At 35.4% G+C, this 20,927-nt stretch overlaps 1 protein-coding gene across 3 annotated transcripts in view; it reads right to left on the bottom strand.

Moving 5' to 3' along the window:
* PTPRB (protein tyrosine phosphatase receptor type B) overlaps positions 1-20,927 on the bottom strand; it is a 796,390-nt gene that overhangs the window by 280,443 nt on the left and 495,020 nt on the right. For all 3 annotated transcript variants that reach the window (XM_044057004.1, XM_044057003.1, XM_044057005.1), the window contains 3 exons: positions 15,733-15,990; positions 10,215-10,478; positions 6,195-6,458 (listed from right to left, as the gene is read on the bottom strand). In XM_044057004.1, coding sequence (XP_043912939.1) covers positions 6,195-6,458; positions 10,215-10,478; positions 15,733-15,990 — 786 coding nt within the window. The remainder of the gene's footprint in view (positions 1-6,194; positions 6,459-10,214; positions 10,479-15,732; positions 15,991-20,927) is intronic.

Below are 20,927 nucleotides of genomic sequence, written 5' to 3' on the forward strand. Positions count from 1 at the left end.
GTTTTTACTGTAATTAACAGTGCTGCTGTAATTGGCATTATTCCTACTAGTAATACATTTTACTGCAGATAATGATGTTGCTGTAACTGGCATTACTACTACTAATAATACAGTTTTTACTGTATTTAACGGTGCTGCTGTAATTGGCATTATTCCTACTAGTAATACATTTTAACCGCAGATAATGACATTGCTGTAAATGGCATTACTACTAGTAATAATACAGTTTTTACTGTAATTAACGGTGCTGCTGTAATTGGCATTATTCCTACTAGTAATACATTTTTACGGCAGATAATGATGTTGCTGTAACTGGCATTACTACTACTAATAATACAGTTTTTACTGAAATTAATGGTTCGGCTGTAATTTGCTTTATTCCTACTAGTAATACATTTTTACTGCAGATAATGATGTTGCTTTAACTGGCATTACTACTTATAATAATACAGTTTTTCTGTAATTAACGGTGCTGCTGTAATTGGCATTTTTCTTACTAGTAATACATTTTTACTGCAGATAATGATGTTGCTGTAACTGGCATTGCTACTACCAATAATACAGTTTTTACTCTAATTAATGGTGTGGCTGTAATTTGCATTATTCCTACCAGTAATACATTTTTACTGCAGATAATGATGTTGCCGTAACTGGTATTACAACTACTAATAAAACAGTTTTTACTGTAATTAACGGTGGTGCTGTAATTGGCATTATTCCTACTAGTAATACATTTTTACTGCAGATAATGATATTGCTGTAATTGGCATTACTACCACTAATAATACAGTTTTTACTGTAATTAATGGTGTGGCTGTAATTTGCATTATTCCTGCCAGTAATACATTTTTACTGCAGATAATGATGTTGGTGCAACTGGCATTACTACTACTAATAATACAGTTTTTACTGTAATTAATGGTGCGGCTATAATTTGTATTATTCCTACTAGTAATCCTTTTTTACTGCAGATAATGATGTTGCTGTAACTGGCATTACTACTATTAATAAAACAGTTTTTACTGCAATTAACGGTGCTGCTGTAATTGGCATTATTCCTACTAGTAATACATTTTTACTACAGATGATGTTGCCTTAACTGGTATTACTACTATTAATAATATATTTTACTGTAATTAACAGTGCTGCTGTAATTAGCATTATTCCTACTAGTAATATGTTTTTACTGCAGATTTGTATTATTCCTACTAGTAATCCTTTTTTACTGCAGATAATGATGTTGCTGTAACTGGCATTACTACTATTAATAAAACAGTTTTTACTGCAATTAACGGTGCTGCTGTAATTGGCATTATTCCTACTAGTAATACATTTTTACTACAGATGATGTTGCCTTAACTGGTATTACTACTATTAATAATATATTTTACTGTAATTAACAGTGCTGCTGTAATTGGCATTATTCCTACTAGTAATATGTTTTTACTGCAGATAATGATGTTGCTATAATTGGCATTACTACTGCTACTAATAATACAGTTTTTAACTGTAATTAAGGGTGCTGCTGTAAGTTGCATTATTCAAACTAGTAATACATTTTTACTGCAGATAATGATGTTGCTGTAACTGGCATTACTACTACCAATAATAACGTTTTTACTGTAATTAATGGTGCTGCTGTAATTGGCATTATTCCTACTAGTAATAAATTGTTACTGCAGATAATGATGTTGCTGTCACTGGCATTACTACTAATAATAATAGAGTTTTAGTGTAATTAACGGTGCTGCTGTAATTTGCATTATTCTTATTCGTAATACTTTTTTACGGCAGATAATGATGTTGCTGTAACTGGCATTACTACTACTAATAATACAGTTTTTACTGTAATTAACGGTGCTGCTGTAATTCTCATTATTCCTACAAGTAATACATTTTTACTGCAGATAATGATGTTGCTGTAACTGGCATTACTGCCACTAATGATACAGTTTTTACTGTAATTAATGGTGCTGCTGTAGTTTGCAATATTCTTATTAGGAATACATTTTTATGGCAGATAATGATGTTGCTGTAACTGGCATTACTACTACTAATAATACAGTTTTTACTGTAAGTAATGGTGTGGCTGTAATTTGCATTATTCCTAGTAGTAATACATTTTTACTGCAGATAATGATGTTCCTTTAACTGGCATTACTACTACTAATAATATTTTGCTGTAGTTAACGGTGCTGCTGTAATTGGCATTATTCCTACTAGTAATATATTTTTACTGCAGATAATGATATTGCTGTAACTGGCATTACTACTACTACTAATACAGTTTTTACTGTAATTAATGGTGCTGCAGTAATTGGCATTATTCATACTAGTAATACATGTTTACTGCAGATAATGATGTTGCTGTAGCTGGCATTACTACTACTAATAATACAGTTTTTACTGTAATTAATGGTGCTGCTTTTATTGGCATTATTCCTAGTAGTAGTACATTTTTACTACAGATGATGTTGCTGTAACTGGCATTACTACTACTAATAATACTGTTTTTACTGTAATTAACATTGCTGCTGTAACTGCCATTATTGCTACTAGTAATGCATTTTTACTGCAGATAATGATGTTGCTGTAACTGGCATTACTACTAGTAATAATACAGTTTTTACTGTAATTAATGGTGCTGCTATAATTGGCATTATTCCTAGTAGTAATACATTTTTATTACAGATGATGTTGCTGTAACTGGCATTGCTACTACTAATAAAACCGTTTTTACCGTAATTAACGGTGCTGCTATAATTGGCTTTATTCCTACTAGTAATGCATTTTTACTGCAGATAATGATGTTGCTGTAACTGGAATTACTACGAATAGTAATACAGTTTTTACTGTAATTAACGGTGCTTCTGTATTTGGCATTATTCCTACTAGTAATACATTTTTACTGCAGATAATGATGTTGCTGTAAATGGCATTACTACTACTAATAATATATTTTTACTGTATTTAACTGTGCTGCTGTAATTGGCATTATTTCTAATAGTAATACATTTTTCCTGCAGATAATGATGTTGCTGTAACTGGCATTACTACTACTAATAATAGTTTTTACTTAATTAGCCATGCTGCTGTAATTGGCATTATTCCTACTAGTAATACATTTTTACTGCAGATAATGATGTTGCTGTAACTGGTATTACTACTAGTAATACTACATTTTTTGCTGTAAGTAACAGAGCTTCTGTAATTGGCATTACATTTTTACTGCAGATAATGATGCTGTTTTTGGCATTACTACTAGTAATAATACAGTTTTTACTGTAATTAACGGTGCTGCTGAAATTGGCATTATTCCTACTAGTAATGCATTTTTACTGCAGATAATGATGTTGTTGTAACTGGCATTACTACAACTAGTAATACAGTTTTTACTGTAATTAACGGGTCTTCTGTATTTGGAATTATTCCTACTAGTAATACATTTTTACTGCAGATAATGATGTTGTTGTAACTGGCATTAATACTACTAATAACATATTTTTACTGTATTTAACGGTGCTGCTGTAATTGGCATTATTCCTACTAGTAATACATTTTTACTGCAGATAATGATGTTGCTGTAACTGGCATTACTCCTGCTAATAATACAGTTTTCACTGTAATTAACCATGCTGCTGTAATTGGCATTATTCCTAATAGTAATACATTTTTACTACAGATAATGATGTTGCTGTAACTGGCATTACTACTACTAATAATACAGTTTTTACTGTAATTAACGGTGCTGCTGTAATTGGCATTATTCCTAATAGTCATACATTTTTACTACAGATGATGTTGCTATAACTGGCATTACTACTACTATTAATATATTTTTACTGTAATTAACGGTGCTGCTGTAATTGGCTTTATTCCAACTAGTAATACATTTTTACTGCAGATAATGATGTTGCTGTCACTGGCATTAGTACTACTAATAATTGAGTTTTTACTGTAATTATATGTGCTGCTTTAATTTGCATTATTCCTATTAGTAATACATTTTTACGGCAGATAATGATGTTGCTGTAACTGGCATTACTACTACTAATAGTACAATTTTTACTCTAAGTAATGGTGCGGCTGTAATTTGCATTATTCCTACTAGTAATACATTTTTACTGCAGATAATGATGTTGCTGTAACTGGCATTACTACTACTAATAATACAGTTTTTATTGTAATTAACGGTGCTGCTTTAATTGGCATTTTTCTTACTAGTAATACATTTTTACTGCAAATAATGATGTTGCTGTAATTGGCATTGCTACTACCAATAATACAGTTTTTACTGTAATTAATGGTGCGGCTGTAATTTGCATTATTCCTACCAGTAATACATTTTTACTGCAGATAATGATTTTGCTGTAACTGGCATTACTACTACTAATAATACTGTTTTTACTGTAATTAACAGTGGTGCTGTAATTGGCATTATCCCTACTAGTAATACATTTTTCCTGCAGATAATGATGTTGCTGTAATTGGCATTACTACTACTAATAATACAGGTTTTACTGTAATTAATGGTGTGGCTGTAATTTGCATTATTCCTACCAGTAATCCTTTTTTTACTGCAGATAATGATGTTACTGTAACTGGCATTACTACTAATAATATTATATTTTTACTGTAATTAACAGTGCTGCTATAATTGGCATTATTCCTACCAGTAATACGTTTTTACTGCAGATAATGATGTTGCTGTAATTGGCATTCCTACTAATAATAATAGAGTTTTTACTGTAATTAATGATGCCGCTGTAATTGGCATTATTCCTGCTAGTAATACATTTTTACTGCTGGTAATGATGTTGCTGTAATTGGCATTACTACTACTAATAATACATTTTTTACTGTAATTAACGGTGCTGCTGTAATGTGGGTTATTCCAACTAGTAATACATTTTTACTGCAGATAATGAAGTTGCTGTAACTGGCATTACTACTGCTAATAATACAGTTTTTACTGTAATTAATGGTGCGGCTATAATTTGCATTATTCCTATTAGTAATACATTTTTACTGCAGATAATAATGTTGGTGTAATTGGCATTACTACTACAAATAATACAGTTTTTACTGTAATTAACTGTGCTGGTATAATTGGCATTATTCCTACTAGTAATACATTCTTACTGCAGATAATGATGTTGCTGTAACTGGCTTTAGTACTACTAATAATACAATTTTTACTGTAATTAATGGTGCTGTTGTAATTGGCATTATTCCTACTAGTAATACATTTTTACTGCAAATAATGATATTGCTGTAATTGGCATTACTACTACTAATAATATAGTTTTTACTGTAATTAACAGTGCAGCTGTAATTGGGGTTCCTGCCGTCAAGCATTTCCATTTACCATAGAAAATTAATACTTTATGAGGGTGTCTGAAGGAAACTGATTATTCACACCTAATGATATAGGATTCTGTCAGTCAATTTCAGGACCAACATAATAGTACTTTAGGTAGGAATTTTTATTATGCCTAATATAAATATAATGTAGAATTTTCAAATTCTAAATGTTAGTTATAACATGCTTAAAAACCTTTTCCTGGTATTTTACAAACTGAACAAAATAGTTTACAAATTTTCATATACTAGTATGTTTAAACAGTATTTTAACAAATGATTGCCATTTTCCTTATGTTTGTGTATTAATCAATAGATCTTTTATTAAATTATTTTATATGTGAGAGGGATTTTAAGAAGATTGAAAAATAATTTCAAATTGATAACTTTAATTTTACATCAATTTATTTGCTGCATTATATGTGGTTACACTCTCAGACATATTTAGCTATTGTTAGTTCTACCATCACCTTTTTCTGTCTTGTAGTGGACTAGTGTCCTGTCCTGAATGTTTCTACGCCTTGCTTCCATTGCCTTTTGGGGTAGGCTCTGACCAAGATAAAATCATTTATTAGGGAATGATGAATCAATCAGTCATATCAATCACACTTAACTTTAGCTATTGTCCTTTTTCTACTAATAGGTGAGAAGCTGCATAATTTAACAACACGGTACATAAATACCACAGTCTAAAAAAATATGAAAGTATACCATCTAGCAGAGTTTTTTTATAGAGAAATTTAAAAGAAGTTGCATTTCTCTATTTAGTAAAGGAACCCAATCTGAACAAGCCCTGCCAATCTCTAAAATGTATAGCTAATCATATAACTTACCTGTCCTTCCAGTTGCTGTAGTTTTAGCTTGCAGTTCTCCACTTACAGTGCTAATGGTAACATTGTAGATTTGTCCAGGTGTTAATGAATTAAAAACAAGCTCTGTGTAGAAGGATTGTAAAGCTTTTGTTTCAGTGATCGTATCTCCTTGATACAGAATTACATTATAGGAGTCTAGATTTCCAGGTGGCTTCTTCCAGGTTGCTTTGAGAGACGTCGGACTACCATTGTCAGACAGGACCAAATCTGACACTGCTGCAGGAGCTGTAAAGCATAATGAATAGAAGGCATTAAAACTGAATTTCCTTTTTTTGTAAGGTAAAATGTAGAAATACCATTGTGTGAGATGTTTATACACATATCCACACAGAAAAATAGGTACAGTATGTGGACAGTTACATAAAAAGATAAGATAAACAAAATAATTATTGCCAGTGAAATCTAAAATTATTCTGCAGAAATTTGCTACTTGGTCTAGCCAGACTGATAACTTTTTGCTTACATAATTTAGATCTGGATTCTATCACATTATCCTACAGTCTCAGAAAGCAGTTTCTTCCCATATATTTCAGATACTTTGTTGACTGTTCTAGAGATCCATAACAGTTATAAATGTCACCATCGTATTTCCAGAAATGTTAGTAGCTTGCTCAGAATTATGTCTGTGTTTGTTACTGTCACGGTTTATTCATGCCTTGCATGTTTGAAGCATCACATTATTTTGTCTACATCTGTTGGCTGACAATACTGACTCGCAATCATCAGATTTAATGGCATGACACTTCCTTACTTTCCATATAAATTCTCCTTTCAGTATCTGTAGATGTAGGGCACTACTGAATTATGACATCATCACTGTCTACTCTAGCAGGGAAGTAGCCCAGAAGGACAACCAACAGCAGCATTCTTACTTGGGGGGAGGGACATGTGGAGTGTTTGTAGAAGTGTGTCACTTCTTCAGGTTGCTCCATTTATTGAGAAATTTAAACCACTAAGTAATTAAATTAGTTAATTGAATACAGTTGTAGGTAATTCAGTGACTAAAGGTGTCATCTCTTGGTCAGTGGTAAAGGAAAAGGTTGGAAATGGAACACAATGACGGTAAAGCTGCTGGTCATATATCAGAATGGGGCTGCCATAACGTGTCACATTCCACTAGAAGAGAATCAAACTAATGTTTTGCAATTGAATGCTGTTAAAGTTCCAAGACATTTGGAGGCCATATAAATAGGTAAACCTGACTGGTTTGTTCATTGTATACATGAAGTGGCTAACAGTAACTATGACTGGTGAAAGAGTATCCCAGTAAACAGCTGAAAGGCATCGAAGTAGCAAAGCAGCAAATGCCCAGTATTCATGATAAAGCAGCTGAGACAGCAAGGCAGATGCATCCAATGGGGCAACAATTAAATGGAATGGAGAAGTGGTGAAGCAAAATGGAATTTAAGATTGTAGGGTGGTTCTGGAAAGTGAGAAAAAAATACCTTGATTGAATATATGAAAAGCAAGATGATGGAATATACTACTTTTGCGAAACTCTCCTTGGGAACTGCACATGTGAAATGTTTGCTAGTACCAAAGTTTGAAGATAAATATGGAAAAACATGGACAATTTTGATAGACGTTTGCCTTGTTATGAAAAATAACAAATATTTTGGAAGTTGTGACTAGGGACAAAATGGCTTGTGATGGTAAGACCTGTATTTATGGAACTTGACTATTCTAAAGTAAGACTGAAACATCACTTGCATTTTGTGGAAGTGATATATAAATATAAATATAAATGAAGGAGAATGAAATTTAGGCCATCATTCCCAGCCATTTCAAAATGGTAAGATGTTGAATTTTGACCATCTGGATGAATCTATTGGAAAAATAAGAGAAACATGGCAGTAACTCGGTCAGGTATGTAGCAACATAATAAGGATATTTTTGAATTAAGACAGTTACGCAGTTCAAGAGAAATGGAGGATGAAGGTTAGGGGAGATCAGATGGCCCATGAACATGATCCCTTGACAGACTGCTAAGATTTACATGGCAGCATGAAGTGAAGTATGTTGGTGCAGTATCCTATGTTAAAAACAGCACAAAGAAAGCTTTCTCCAATGATTATGTATAAGTCTAGAAATGGCCCAAACATACAGTATTTACAACTATTTATTTTGCTAAAGTTATACAGGTAGAGGATGAGATTTATGTGGATCAATCGGGCCTACAAGTCACGTTTTTGTCACATAACAGTGGTCACATGTGCCTAAATTATGTTTACTATTAGGTAACAAGGTACACTTGCTGAGTCTAAATGGTGGGTAAGATGAATATTGCCTATAACCTTAAACCATGATGAAATGTTAATGATATAAGTAGACAAATAGAGTTTTTCAGAAGCAGTGCTTATGGAAGCACTGTTTAGCTTTACTGAGTGCTTATTAAATCCTTCCTAACTCCACAGATATGTTTGCTAGTGGCAAATCACATTCACTATGTGTACCAAAACAGGCCTGGAATTTGCGATACACGTCCTACAGCTGAATGAAGCAATGAAGCAGCAGGTGCCTCCTGCCCTCCATAATAAATCTAAGGCTGAAGAATTTAGCGGTCCTAAGTGTAAACACCATCAAAATACCCAGACAGTCTATGTAAGGTTAAATATTACTGCTCTGACTTACAGTACTGTTTACTGTAGCTCAGTTATATGGCACTGACTAGAGGAAAACAAAACCTGTTTGTAAGGTAGGTTACTGAAAGTAAAGCAGTTAGAAAAAAACATAGAATGTGGTAGCAAATTAAAAAAAAAGTGCTTTGTCCCCTTCTGGAGTCTACAGAGAGAAAGGTAGGCAGGTTATGCTAGTAAAGAAGTCAGATGTACTAACATGGTCAGAGGACTAGAGGGGTCATCTCACTCCTTTACATGAGCGCACAAACCATTGGAAACATATGCAGAGAGTTATGTGATATGAATGCTTTGCCTTGTTATGGGTCTGACAGGAGGAACAGAACTGAAGATGAAGTGAAAGTAGGGCCATGTAGGTGGCATCTAGAAGAGGAACATTTCATACCAGACTGTTGGAAATATAATGTAATAACCAACACGGAGGGACATTCACATGAACTGACAAATTCAGGTGGACAGAGTCACTGAGAAGAAAGGGTCAGATATAACAGTGATAGAAAAAAGGATGGAGTGAAGCTGAACAAGGGGCAGTTATCCAAGGACTATGTGTAACAGTGAGGGGAAGTCAACAGTCTAAGCTTCCTTTGCCTTCTTCATATTTTATTACTATAGTACTCGTACAGTAATTATTGCCTATATGATGAATATCCGTACATTTACCATTTCTAGTTAGCATAAATGAGTGCTATTTTCTGAATCTGTTTACAACAAAATGAGAATTAAGATTTAGTGGTCAGTGTCTCTTTTATCACACTATTTTAAAGAAAATGGAACTGTAGCTTTTCATGAGGGATATTACCAGGTCAAATTTTTAGATTTTCAATTTAAATACAGCTGACTTCCAAAAATCTGAGGGTATTTTGATTACTCAGAAAAACATTAATGTGGACATTTACAAAGCAGTATGTCTGGATTAAATTCTAACTAGTAACTCCATTTTTCTTTTAATATATATAATCTGCATGAAATATTTTTCAAGTGTTACAGGTTATAATACATTATGATGCTTATTAAGAATAAACATTAAAAAAAGAAACTTAATAATTAGAAGTTTAAAAAGAACTTCAGAACTGTAATTTCAGTTTCAGCATAATGTATTGCTACAGCTCTTGGCATGTTAGCAGAATGACTTTTCCCTAGCTTCCATTTTCTGGGAGAAGTTAAAAAAAACTGCATACTCCAGCAACAGAAAATATCAGCACAAAACTGCACACTATGCATTTATATGGTCAAGTACAGCTCCTACCAAATAACTGCAATGCCTCTATTTGACTTGTTTGGATCCATACCCAATTTGACTAATCCATGGCAATCTCTGAATTGTATAGTTAATCTTGGATCTTACCTGTCCTTCCAGTTGCAGTACTTGCAGTTTGCAGGTCTGCACTTACAGTGCTGATGGTAACATTGTAGATTTGTCCTGGTGTTAATGAACTAAAAACAGCCTCTGAGTAATTGGATGGCAAAGTCCTTGTTTCAGTGATCAAATCCCCATGAAACAGAGTCACTTTATAATAGTCCAAATGTCCAGGTGGCTGTTTCCAGGTTGTTTTGAGAGATGTTGGACTACCATTGTCATACAGGACCAAATCTGACACTGCTGCAGGAGCTACAAAGAGAGAGAGAGTATAATTAATCAGTTAAAATGCAGTAATGACATAATGTATTTTATATATAGATATATCTATATATCTACATATTTATATATATATATATATATATATATATATATATATATATATATATATATATATATATATATTTACCGCATTATATCGACCTGCCATATTACTGAAACCCATTTTGTTGACTCCATAATATTGGAAGCTGATTTAGTCAAACTCCTGGAACAGTGAAAACGGCCTCTGGAAATGTAACCACTTGGCCACCATTGAAAAGCGACAAAATGAAGCACACAAAGCCCACCAAACCCCAACTACATATACAAACACCAAGATTGCACTAATGTATGGAAACGGGCAAAGTTCTCCATGGTAGCCAAGTGGTTACATTAGCCATTTTCTCTATTCCGGGAGTTCGACTAAGACAGCTTTCAATATTATGGAGTCAACAAAATGGGTTTCAGTGATACGGCACGTCGAAATAATAAGGTAGACATATATATATATATATATATATATATATATATATATATATATATATATGTGTGTGTGTGTGTGTGTGTGTGTGTGTGTGTGTGTGTGTGTGTGTGTGTGTGTGTGTGTGTGTGTGTGTGTGTGTGTGTGTGTGTGAGTGTGTGTATGTGAGTGTGTTTGTATATAGATATAATAGGCATAATTTGTTTTATAGAGCTAGGGACATCAGAGCTGGAACGTGACAAAACAAAACCATAGGACAGTCATGGAACCTAGGGACTGAGTAGTAATTCGCCCTGTCTTCTCTGCAGGACCCATGTTAGCACTTATTTTTTTAATTTCATGGTCATGCTTCACCCTACAGTATCCCCCCAACACACACACAAAAGAGTGGCATTGGTACATACATATTTTTAAATAAATGTATCTCATCAAGACATATTCTGACAAACGTGGGACATATGTGGCTTGTGATAAAGGCTGTAATTTCGTAGTTGGACTAATAAAGACCAAATATAACTAGTGGTATGGATTCAGGCCATTCTATTCTACTGTAAAGGGAGTGGTGGAAACAATTATGTGCAATATAACCACAAGAGATAGCAAATAATGTAAAATTAAACTGATATCTTGTCAGCTTTCACAGTAAAATGCATTGGGAATATAAATTAAACATTTTGAGTTGCCAGTGCTGAAGAATGCAGTACTATTTTCTGCAGTATACCTTGTACCTACTGCATACTTCATGATTCCACATGTAGGTGAACTTAACATGACTACTTCCAGATGTGCAGGGTAGAACTCCCTGACATTCTTATGTACAGAACATTGCAGGAAGAAATACAATCTGTGACAGAATTTATAGCAAAATATCAAACTCCTGGGTAATTCGCATTCAGTTTCATTTGCTTTATTTCTACAGAAGTGAGCTTAATTTTTTTCTCTAAATCTGCTTTGATCTCTAATTTTAACTCTGGTCAAATAGTGTGACTATGGACTGCAAACAGCGACCTAAGAATGTGGTTATCACTGCTTTAAATGAATGAACATGTAACAGTTGGCACTGTAGTGTATACAGCTACAAACTTGCCTAATACTTCCTAAATTTTGGATTTAGACAAGGCTGCATATATGAAAGGAGGAAATGTGTATTAGCTGACAATATAGCATTACCATGGTGTACACTTAGCAGACAATGCAAATATATTGAATTGATAACATTGAAATCTGTTGTGTTACTTATGCATAATAGTAGGTATTCTAGATTTTATATTATACAATGACTGGCAATTAACATTAAAGAACGAGCATGCTTTTTGGTTAGCTCAACCAGCGTACCCATTCTAAATCAAGAATATGCCAACAGGAAAAGTCTAGCTGCTAAAGTATCATTGAGTGGCAGGGCTTTCTTATTGGCATATACAACTTCCAGTCATAAGTATCAACTGCACATTTTCGCACAATGCCCACATTTTTGCTTCAGATTTTTGGTCTGTTTCTCATAAAAGTGTATGTTTTTTTTTTTGGCAAATCATTGAAGGTTAAAGTTAGAAAATAATTACAGACATTTGAGTTTCAGACTTCATACCCTTCAGGAAATTAATGCTAATGCAAAACATGTTATTCTATCAGTTTTTTTTTTAATTTGTAACAGCAATACTTAAAATTTTGGACCTTTATCTCCCCCATTATTTATGGATTTGTCCAGATTTTTTGCTCTAAGAGGTTGAGACATATGCTTCCAGACAACAAACAATGTTGTAAATCAGGAAGGTGTTCGTAAGCTACTAAGTCAGCCATGATGTTCTGCAATCAAAACAATCAGGTACGTTAAAAAAAAAAAAAAAAAAAAAAAAAAAACGAAAAATTACCTAATTCTTCCTGTATGTAGAACATCTTGGCTGACACAGTAGCTTACGAACATGTTCCTCTTCTATACTTCTATCTAAACCACTGGTGTACTGTGTAAGCATGGGAATTAAAGTCCCATACACATGCACAGTATATAAAGCATCCCCAAGACATAAAATTAAAGCAGAAGAACACCACAGCTTCATTATACAAGGACATAATTTAAGAAAAGTGTTATAAATAATGTTACATTATTGCATAATGGTTGCCTTCATGACCAAAACATGCCAACCGTGGGTAAATCCAGCATTACCCACACCCAGCCACGGGGTATTTTAATAATATCCCATAGTTATACATTTGTGCATTTTGAAAAGTTTGGTAACAAAAATGCATCAAGGCAAAGAAAATGAATGGCAGAATTCACAGGAATCCTATGAAGAAATGTTTTTTTTTTAATAAAACTACTTGCAATGTGCATAATTTATAGGTTCATAGGTTCATAAGTGTTTACTAGGCTAACAACCATAAGGGCCTTTTTAAGCCTAACCATGCCCCCCAACATTATGACAAGTTCTGATACCCTTGATAAGTGTAAGCATGGGTTTGGGAGATGCATTGCATCCTCCATTCATGAGGCACAAAGTCTGTTTGGAGGCTACAGTTGAATAGTAATTACAGAGGCCCTGATAGGTTATGTTTCATGCTACTTAGAAGTCATCCCGGGATACTGTCTGGGCCCATTGATGCAGTGTTCCTGGTCTCATAGAGAGCATTAAGGGCCTGTACCCTAGTAATAGTTGAGGGAGTTATATCTGATGTTTTTTTCCTGAGGAAGAGTTGAGGGGGAGAAGAGAGAGGTAAAGCTGGAGCTGAATCTATCAGCCAGGAGGTTTGCTATAAATTCTGGCTCAGTATAGGTGGCTCCATTTACAATGAGTTCTGCACACAATTGTGTATTGCCTTTGAAGATGTGGACATAGCTAAAGAATACTTTGTGGTTGTCCTTGGCCTGGGAGGCCAAACTTACCTCATATTTGACTTTGGTAGACTTTATTTGTCCTCTGAGTTTTTTGTTTAGTTTGATGAGGGTGCTTTTATCCTGCTGGGGGCTGCACCTCTTAATTTTTGTCATGATTTTCTTTCTTCTATTATACAGCCTATTGATTTTGTGATTTCACCAGAGTGGCTTGTTTTTTACTTAGTTCTGTACTTCTTCCTGGTGGGTACAGCTGCCTCAATGCAGCTATTAACATGCTTATACAGGGTTTCTATGAACAGTTCTGCATAGACAGCAGTGTTCTCAGGGTTTATGTGAGCTTGACATTTTGCCAGGTTATCACTTGACAGCAGGAGGTTATCTTTAGAGTAGTTCCTGAATATTGCAGGTTTAGCTGGGGGCCCAGGTTTTATTTTTACTTCAAAGGAGACCATTTTGTGGTCTGACTTTACAAGGGAAGACATTACTATAAGGGGTGTGCAGCACTGTCCCATATTAATGAGGACCAGATCCAGTATGGTTACACTTGTGGTTGGTGTATTGACTATCTGGTCCAGAGACTCCGTGTTAAAAAATCCAGTAATCTCTGTGCCTGTATGTTTGGTGTCGTATAGGATTCCCAGTTAATAGTAAGGATAATTAAAGTCACCCATGAATATGGCATTGGTTGGATGGTTAGTGGGATTGGATTTCACCTATGGTGATTTGAACATGGAGCAGCTCAAGTGCATTGCCCTGTTTGACCAGCCTTGAAGTATATTTATTTTTGATGTAAATAGAGACACCTCCACCTTTAGTCCCTGCCTGTGAAGTAGCTGGCCTAAAGGTGTGGAAGGCATTATAAGCTTGCACTGTTGGCGTGCTCTCCAAGGCTTTAAACCATGTCTCAATGATTGCACAGATGTCACCATTCTCTAGGGTAGAGACAGCTTCTAGGGAGTGGAGTTTTTGTTTAGACTCCTAGCACTGAGCACTAATACCTTTAGATTTTCTTGGTTTGGATTTGCTATGTTGGAAGTACTTTCAATTTGGCATTACCTAAAATAGGCACTATGGGGGAAGACAAGCTGATATTTGGAAGCCTAGAGAGGAGAAGTGCAGACCATCCCTGGCAAAGCAGCGTGGTCTGTTGATCATCTCCTTTCATGATGACAAATATTGCACCCCTTAGAATGACACCAGAAACTAAGCCAATTATTAAAGTCAATAATTTTTTGTTCATATTGTGGCATCATCCTTGGAGAAGGTAAAATGCTGCTCAATGCTAGGCTCATACCAGCCCAAGACACATATTCTGAGAGCTGTATAATATCCCTCTTCATATAGTCTAGGGAGGTACAAAAAAATGCAATTATTTTTTAACTGGTTCCTATCTTAGTTGTCAGTTGTGCACTCTTTATATTTTCATACTGGTGTGTTTCTGTTTCAAGTATTGACTTGGAGTTAAGTTACAAGGGTTGACAGATATAATGTGCTGCACTGGCTGGAATAGGAAAAGGCAGGAGGAAGTACACCTAGTTTAGTAGTTGTTATCTTTGATTTGGGGTGGTGATGAGTAAATGGCAGCTTTTAAAGGAGGCACCCTGTTTCTTTCCCTAAACCCTGTACACCATGTCCAAATATTTTGTGTATTAAAAGATGTTTTGTTAGTGTTGATACAGTTTGTGCATTTTTGTTGTATATAATTCTTCTAGTTAAGTCTTCTTGCAAGTTTTTTTGTCATTCGTCACTCATCACATCTAGTTTGGTTATTGCATTTGGGGCATGGTTCTCAGGACAAGCATAGTTAACACAACAACTTTCAATTTCAAATTCCTACATTTCAGAATTCCCTTACTTGGATGAAGGAAGAAATCCAAATCAGAATAACACTAAAGTTATGACACTACAGCTACAAAGCAAAAGAAAAAAAATACCTGTTCTGAACAAGGTGAAGATGTGATTTTCTAGTCCCCAAGCTTTACTTCTGATTGTCAGGTTGTATGCATGTCCAGAAATTAAATTATAGAACATATATGATGTGGCATGGCTGCTAAGATCAGTTTGCTGTACAAGATTCTTCGTGTCCATTAGTACCACAGTGTACCCATCTACGTAGCCAGCGCCATGCTGCCAAGAAGCAGTGAGGTTGTTGGAAGTTCCAGAAACTTGAAGCATTTTTACGGAGGATGGCACTAGATAAAAATTAGTATTATTATATTATTAGTACAATTACTGATAAATATAAAACAACAAATATGAAAACAATGTTGATTTCAGTTTTGCCTTGCAATATTAGTAGTATAGACAAATACTAATGACAACACTATCAGCACAAGGTAATGTAAAGAAAATTTAATAAAATTATGTATAGGCAATTTATTGTATAGAATTTGTGTATCATTCTCCCAGGTGTTCATTAGACTATATCAAATAATTTCTTAAAATTTATTTAACCTTTATAAACGGGAACAAAAACAGCCAGCTGAAAAATGGTCAGTTGCAAAGTGGTTAAATGCTCTTTTTTTGTTTGTAATGTCTACAAGATGAATAGGAGTAGGAACCATTGGTATATATTAAACACTGTTTAAATCAAATTATATATTTATTTTCATTTCAAAATGATGTAGATGGGTACAGGATATATCTCTCAATCTCTTAACACAAGAATTCTAAACAAAGCCAAAAGTAATGGGGGGACAAAGGCCCAAAATCAGGAATGGATTTCAGATAATGTTCTTACAAGTACAAAAGTCACAAAAATAAATGGTTTTAAATTAGAGTGCATTTTCTGAAAGCTGTGAAGTCTGATATTTAAATGCCTGTCATTATTTAGTGACTTCAATTCTCAATGATTTTGTAGAAAATTATGCATTTTAAAAGAAAAGAACCAAAAATCTGTGGCAAAAATCTGGACATTCTGTGAAATTCTAGACAGTTGAAAGTTGTGGTCCAGGGACTTGTTTCAGCACAAAGGCAACAGTACACAATAACAGATAGTTGCAAATACATGCTACAGTAGGTAAAAGATACAATCAGCTGGAGAAAAATATGGTCGTGAAAATTTAAATTATTTTTATAGCAATATATATTAATTAAGATGTTTCCAAAGAAACTGAGGACGTCACATGATACTGAAACAGAAATGGAGTGAAAATTACATGAGAGTGAATGGGATACGAAGAGGGCACACTTTAGCCATTATTGATAAAGCAGGATAGGGTATCTATAAATTTGGGAGAAGATTCAGAAAAAACTCCTAGTGCTCACATTAAAGATTGCTGCAAAAAGGCCCTGTTTTTGCAATGTGTGCCTATCACATTCTGAGACATGTTGAAAGCAATGATGAAAATTTTTATTATCAGCTAATTAATATGTCTGTGAATCACCATTAACTACCTGGAATACTAATCATCCCTTTCTCTGGTAGTAAACAATGGCAGCCAATCCATGGTGTTAGCACAGGCATCCCATTCATTCAAACACAGGAGCGCACGCACCGCACACACAGACACACACATGCATGAACGCATGCACACCCACACACACACACACACACACACACACACACACACACACACACACACACACACACACACGCATACACACACACGCACACACACGCACACACACACACACACACACACACACACACACACACACACACACACACACACACACACACACACACACACACACACACACACACACACACACATACACACACACACACACACACACACACACACATGCACAGACACACACACACACACAAACACTGTACTCCATAACTTTTCCTGTGTTTCAGAATGTCACTGATGACCACAGTCTTATATGCCATATCCATCAGTAAATTCATATTAGTACAAAAACTGATATTCTAATGACAGACTGTGTAAGAAGACGAATAACTAAAATCCATCCCTCTGTCCTTGTCTTATGATTAATTTTGACTTTGTCTTGATTCATTGGTCTACGAGATTGAAAGGTATGCCTTTCGTTCCCTGTTGGTCTCCCTCAAAACTCATGAACTGTTGCAGGCATTGAATAATGCCCAAGATCATCCTTATATATGAAAATAACCCTTGGTGCCTTAACATATCAGAGTAGCAGGTTAATGCTGAAGTTTCTAATTGCAAGGGTACATTTTTAGTGCCTTGAAGGCATACTTTTTACAGTATCCCTGGTGTCTTTTTTCCCTGCATTTTTTTAATTAGTTGCCTTTATGGTACACTATATAATGACTCCCTGTAAACTAGTGTTCCTTCTGACCAACATTATGTACTCATGACACTAAGATATGAGATAACTGTCTATTCTCAGGTGGGTAGTGTTCCCCTACCCCGTGTTGTCAGAATTATCCCTGGTGTCTGGTGGTTACCCACTCTGATCAGTCTTAGGTTTAAGTGCCTTTAAGGCATAAGATGAAAGATATATTCCCTGGTGTCCAGTGGCTAACTTGCCTCTAAGTGCCATTAAGACACAATGGCCCAAAGTTATCCCTGGTGGCTAGTGTCTCCCCTATCCAATGTCATGTTGAGGCACATTGTTAAAGATGCTACTTAACAACACTTAGACATAGGTGCAGAAACACAAGCAAGTAATCATAAAACTTATTGTTATGCCTTAATGGCCCTTATAAGTGGGTGGGATGGACAGCCAACAGGATTAACTATTCACATTATCCCTGGTGGCTAGTGTTTTCCCTGATCCAATGTTGCAGGCTTTGCTCATTAGTCTAGGGGTGTAAGGAAGTTGTAGTACCACTCTACGTGGCCCTTATCATACCTATTATTCACTACAATGCCCCCTTTGGCATGTATCTAACCAGACACTTGCAATAGTTATAAAGCCAACAAAGGCTTCTCACCAGGAGAATTCAGGGCATGAATATCTTGTCATACACTGATCTCCTAAAGGCTCTGTCTCTGTATTTAGTCTACTGCAGGCTGCTGAGAGGGGATCTTTACCTTGTTTACAGGGCTTCCTCATTCACAGCCCTGATGGATCCATTGCACATGTGGAAAACAAAGAACACCAGAAACACTAGATCCCAAGATCTGAACTTCACTTTTGACATAAACAGAATGTGCTGGAGAGACAGATATGTGTCCCAAAGAATCTCTGTACTATGGAATAGGCTCCCCATGGATGTAAAACGGAGTTTTTCCCTCACCTATTCAAATGAAACCTTGGCAACTGGATGGAAGATCATAAATATACCCCTGGTCTAGCCCCCATGACTCTTATGGAGAGAGGTCATCAATAAGAAAGTATTATGCTATCTAACTCCCCCTATAGATACTTAGCTACCTGCCTACTAATATGCACCCCACATGATTCTAGGGACCCAAATTGTTTGGGGTGTGTGGTTAGGCTTGAAAGGCCCCTAGCAGTCATTAGTCTAGTAACAACCTATGAACTTATAAGATGCACCCCTGGTGTCTAATGCCTTCCCCCACACACACACACAAATACACACATATATAATCTACCAACACACACACACACACACACACACACACACACACACACACACACACACACACACACACACACACACACACATGCACACACATCTAACCTATCTCTCACTACCCTGCACTGTCACCTCCAGGCAGGCAGACACTCACATATGCAGCCCTTCTCATACACACACATGAACACACTGCTTGATCATTAACGTGCCCACTACTTATCTCTTTCAGAATCGATGGATACAGCCTTTTGCCATGTTCATTAATACAACTGGCCAGGAGCAGCCATAATAATTTAAGCAACTGAATTGCTCAGCTGACAAAATGCCTTACCACAGGCAGTTCTTGGGGAGAGCACATGCTAATTAGAAAGAAAAATCTAAACAATTGGATGGGAAATAGGAAATTCACCCCTGGGATCACTTCTGTGGCTCTGCTAGACAGAGGTGCAGGAAAATAACTTTCTTGGGTGGCGAAAGCCAGGGAACTTTTTTGGATAGGCTTATACAGGCCCCAGGGCCGATATCCTAGTACCTACCTATGAATCTATAATTAGCATATGCCTCTCTCCGTGGAATGCCTCATAAGCATGTAACACAGCTGTGGAAACAGCCCACTGTGTTTCTGTACATCTTCATTTAAAAGCACTGAGGCAAGGCTGCTTCTGAAGTCAGAAACGTTACTGCCAGTTGCACACCTTGTGTACACCTCACAGTAACTTTTCTTTTTTTTTTTTTTGAAAATCTTTTTATTTTATTATCTTATAGACAAACAATACAAACCACAGAAGGACACTGTACAAACATCAACAAAAACTATATACAACTATACATTGCCCATATCATTCACAATATATACAACAGATAATAAATTAAGGAGATACAATACAAAAATGAAAAGTGTTTCAGGTTTTAAATTCTTTATTCAGGCTCATAGTTGCTTCAAAGAGGACACTAAATCACGAGATACCAGTTTTGTTTTCAACTTGGGAAATGTGAATTAAATGAAACTCTGTGAAACTATTGCTGTTACCATGTACTCAGTTTGATTGAGTTTGTTGCACGAGAAAGCTCCCTTTCTCTGAGGAACAATCTTAAAGTAGAGAATATTAAAAAAGAAGGACAGATCTGAAACCTCCTGCATGAAGGAATGGGAACATCCTCTCACAGAACACTGAGGTAAAATTTTGCTTCATATTCATTTTTTTATTTTGATTTCAAATAGAATTTAAAATTGTAACATTCATGATTGTGGAAATGATAAAATGAAGCAAAACATTGCTACATATTTCAGATATGCATAGACAGCTGAGATAAAATGTTGATATTTTTTTATGTTGGGGTATGGGAGGCAGAGATTACCAATGAAGAAAGCTAATGGGTTCAAAATGGATGTATAATTGTATTTTATTCAGCTATGGCAAGTATGACAAGCTATGACAATGGCTGCTGAGATCACATTTTAAAAGACCTGCAGCAATATCACAAGCTTTTGGTCGGAACATTTCATCTTGGGATTTAAGTAATAGTATCACATGGCAGGACTGCTCACAGGTGCTAAAATGTCTCCTAGAATTGCAAGTGGTCAAAGCTTCCACCAGGCAAAACAAATCAGATGAAGATTCAGTCTGATACAAAATAGATAAAAAAGACAAT

Source organism: Protopterus annectens, chromosome 15.part0 (assembly GCF_019279795.1).
Source record: "Protopterus annectens isolate FY-2018-M chromosome 15.part0, PAN1.0, whole genome shotgun sequence".
Lineage (NCBI taxonomy): Eukaryota > Metazoa > Chordata > Ceratodontiformes > Protopteridae > Protopterus > Protopterus annectens.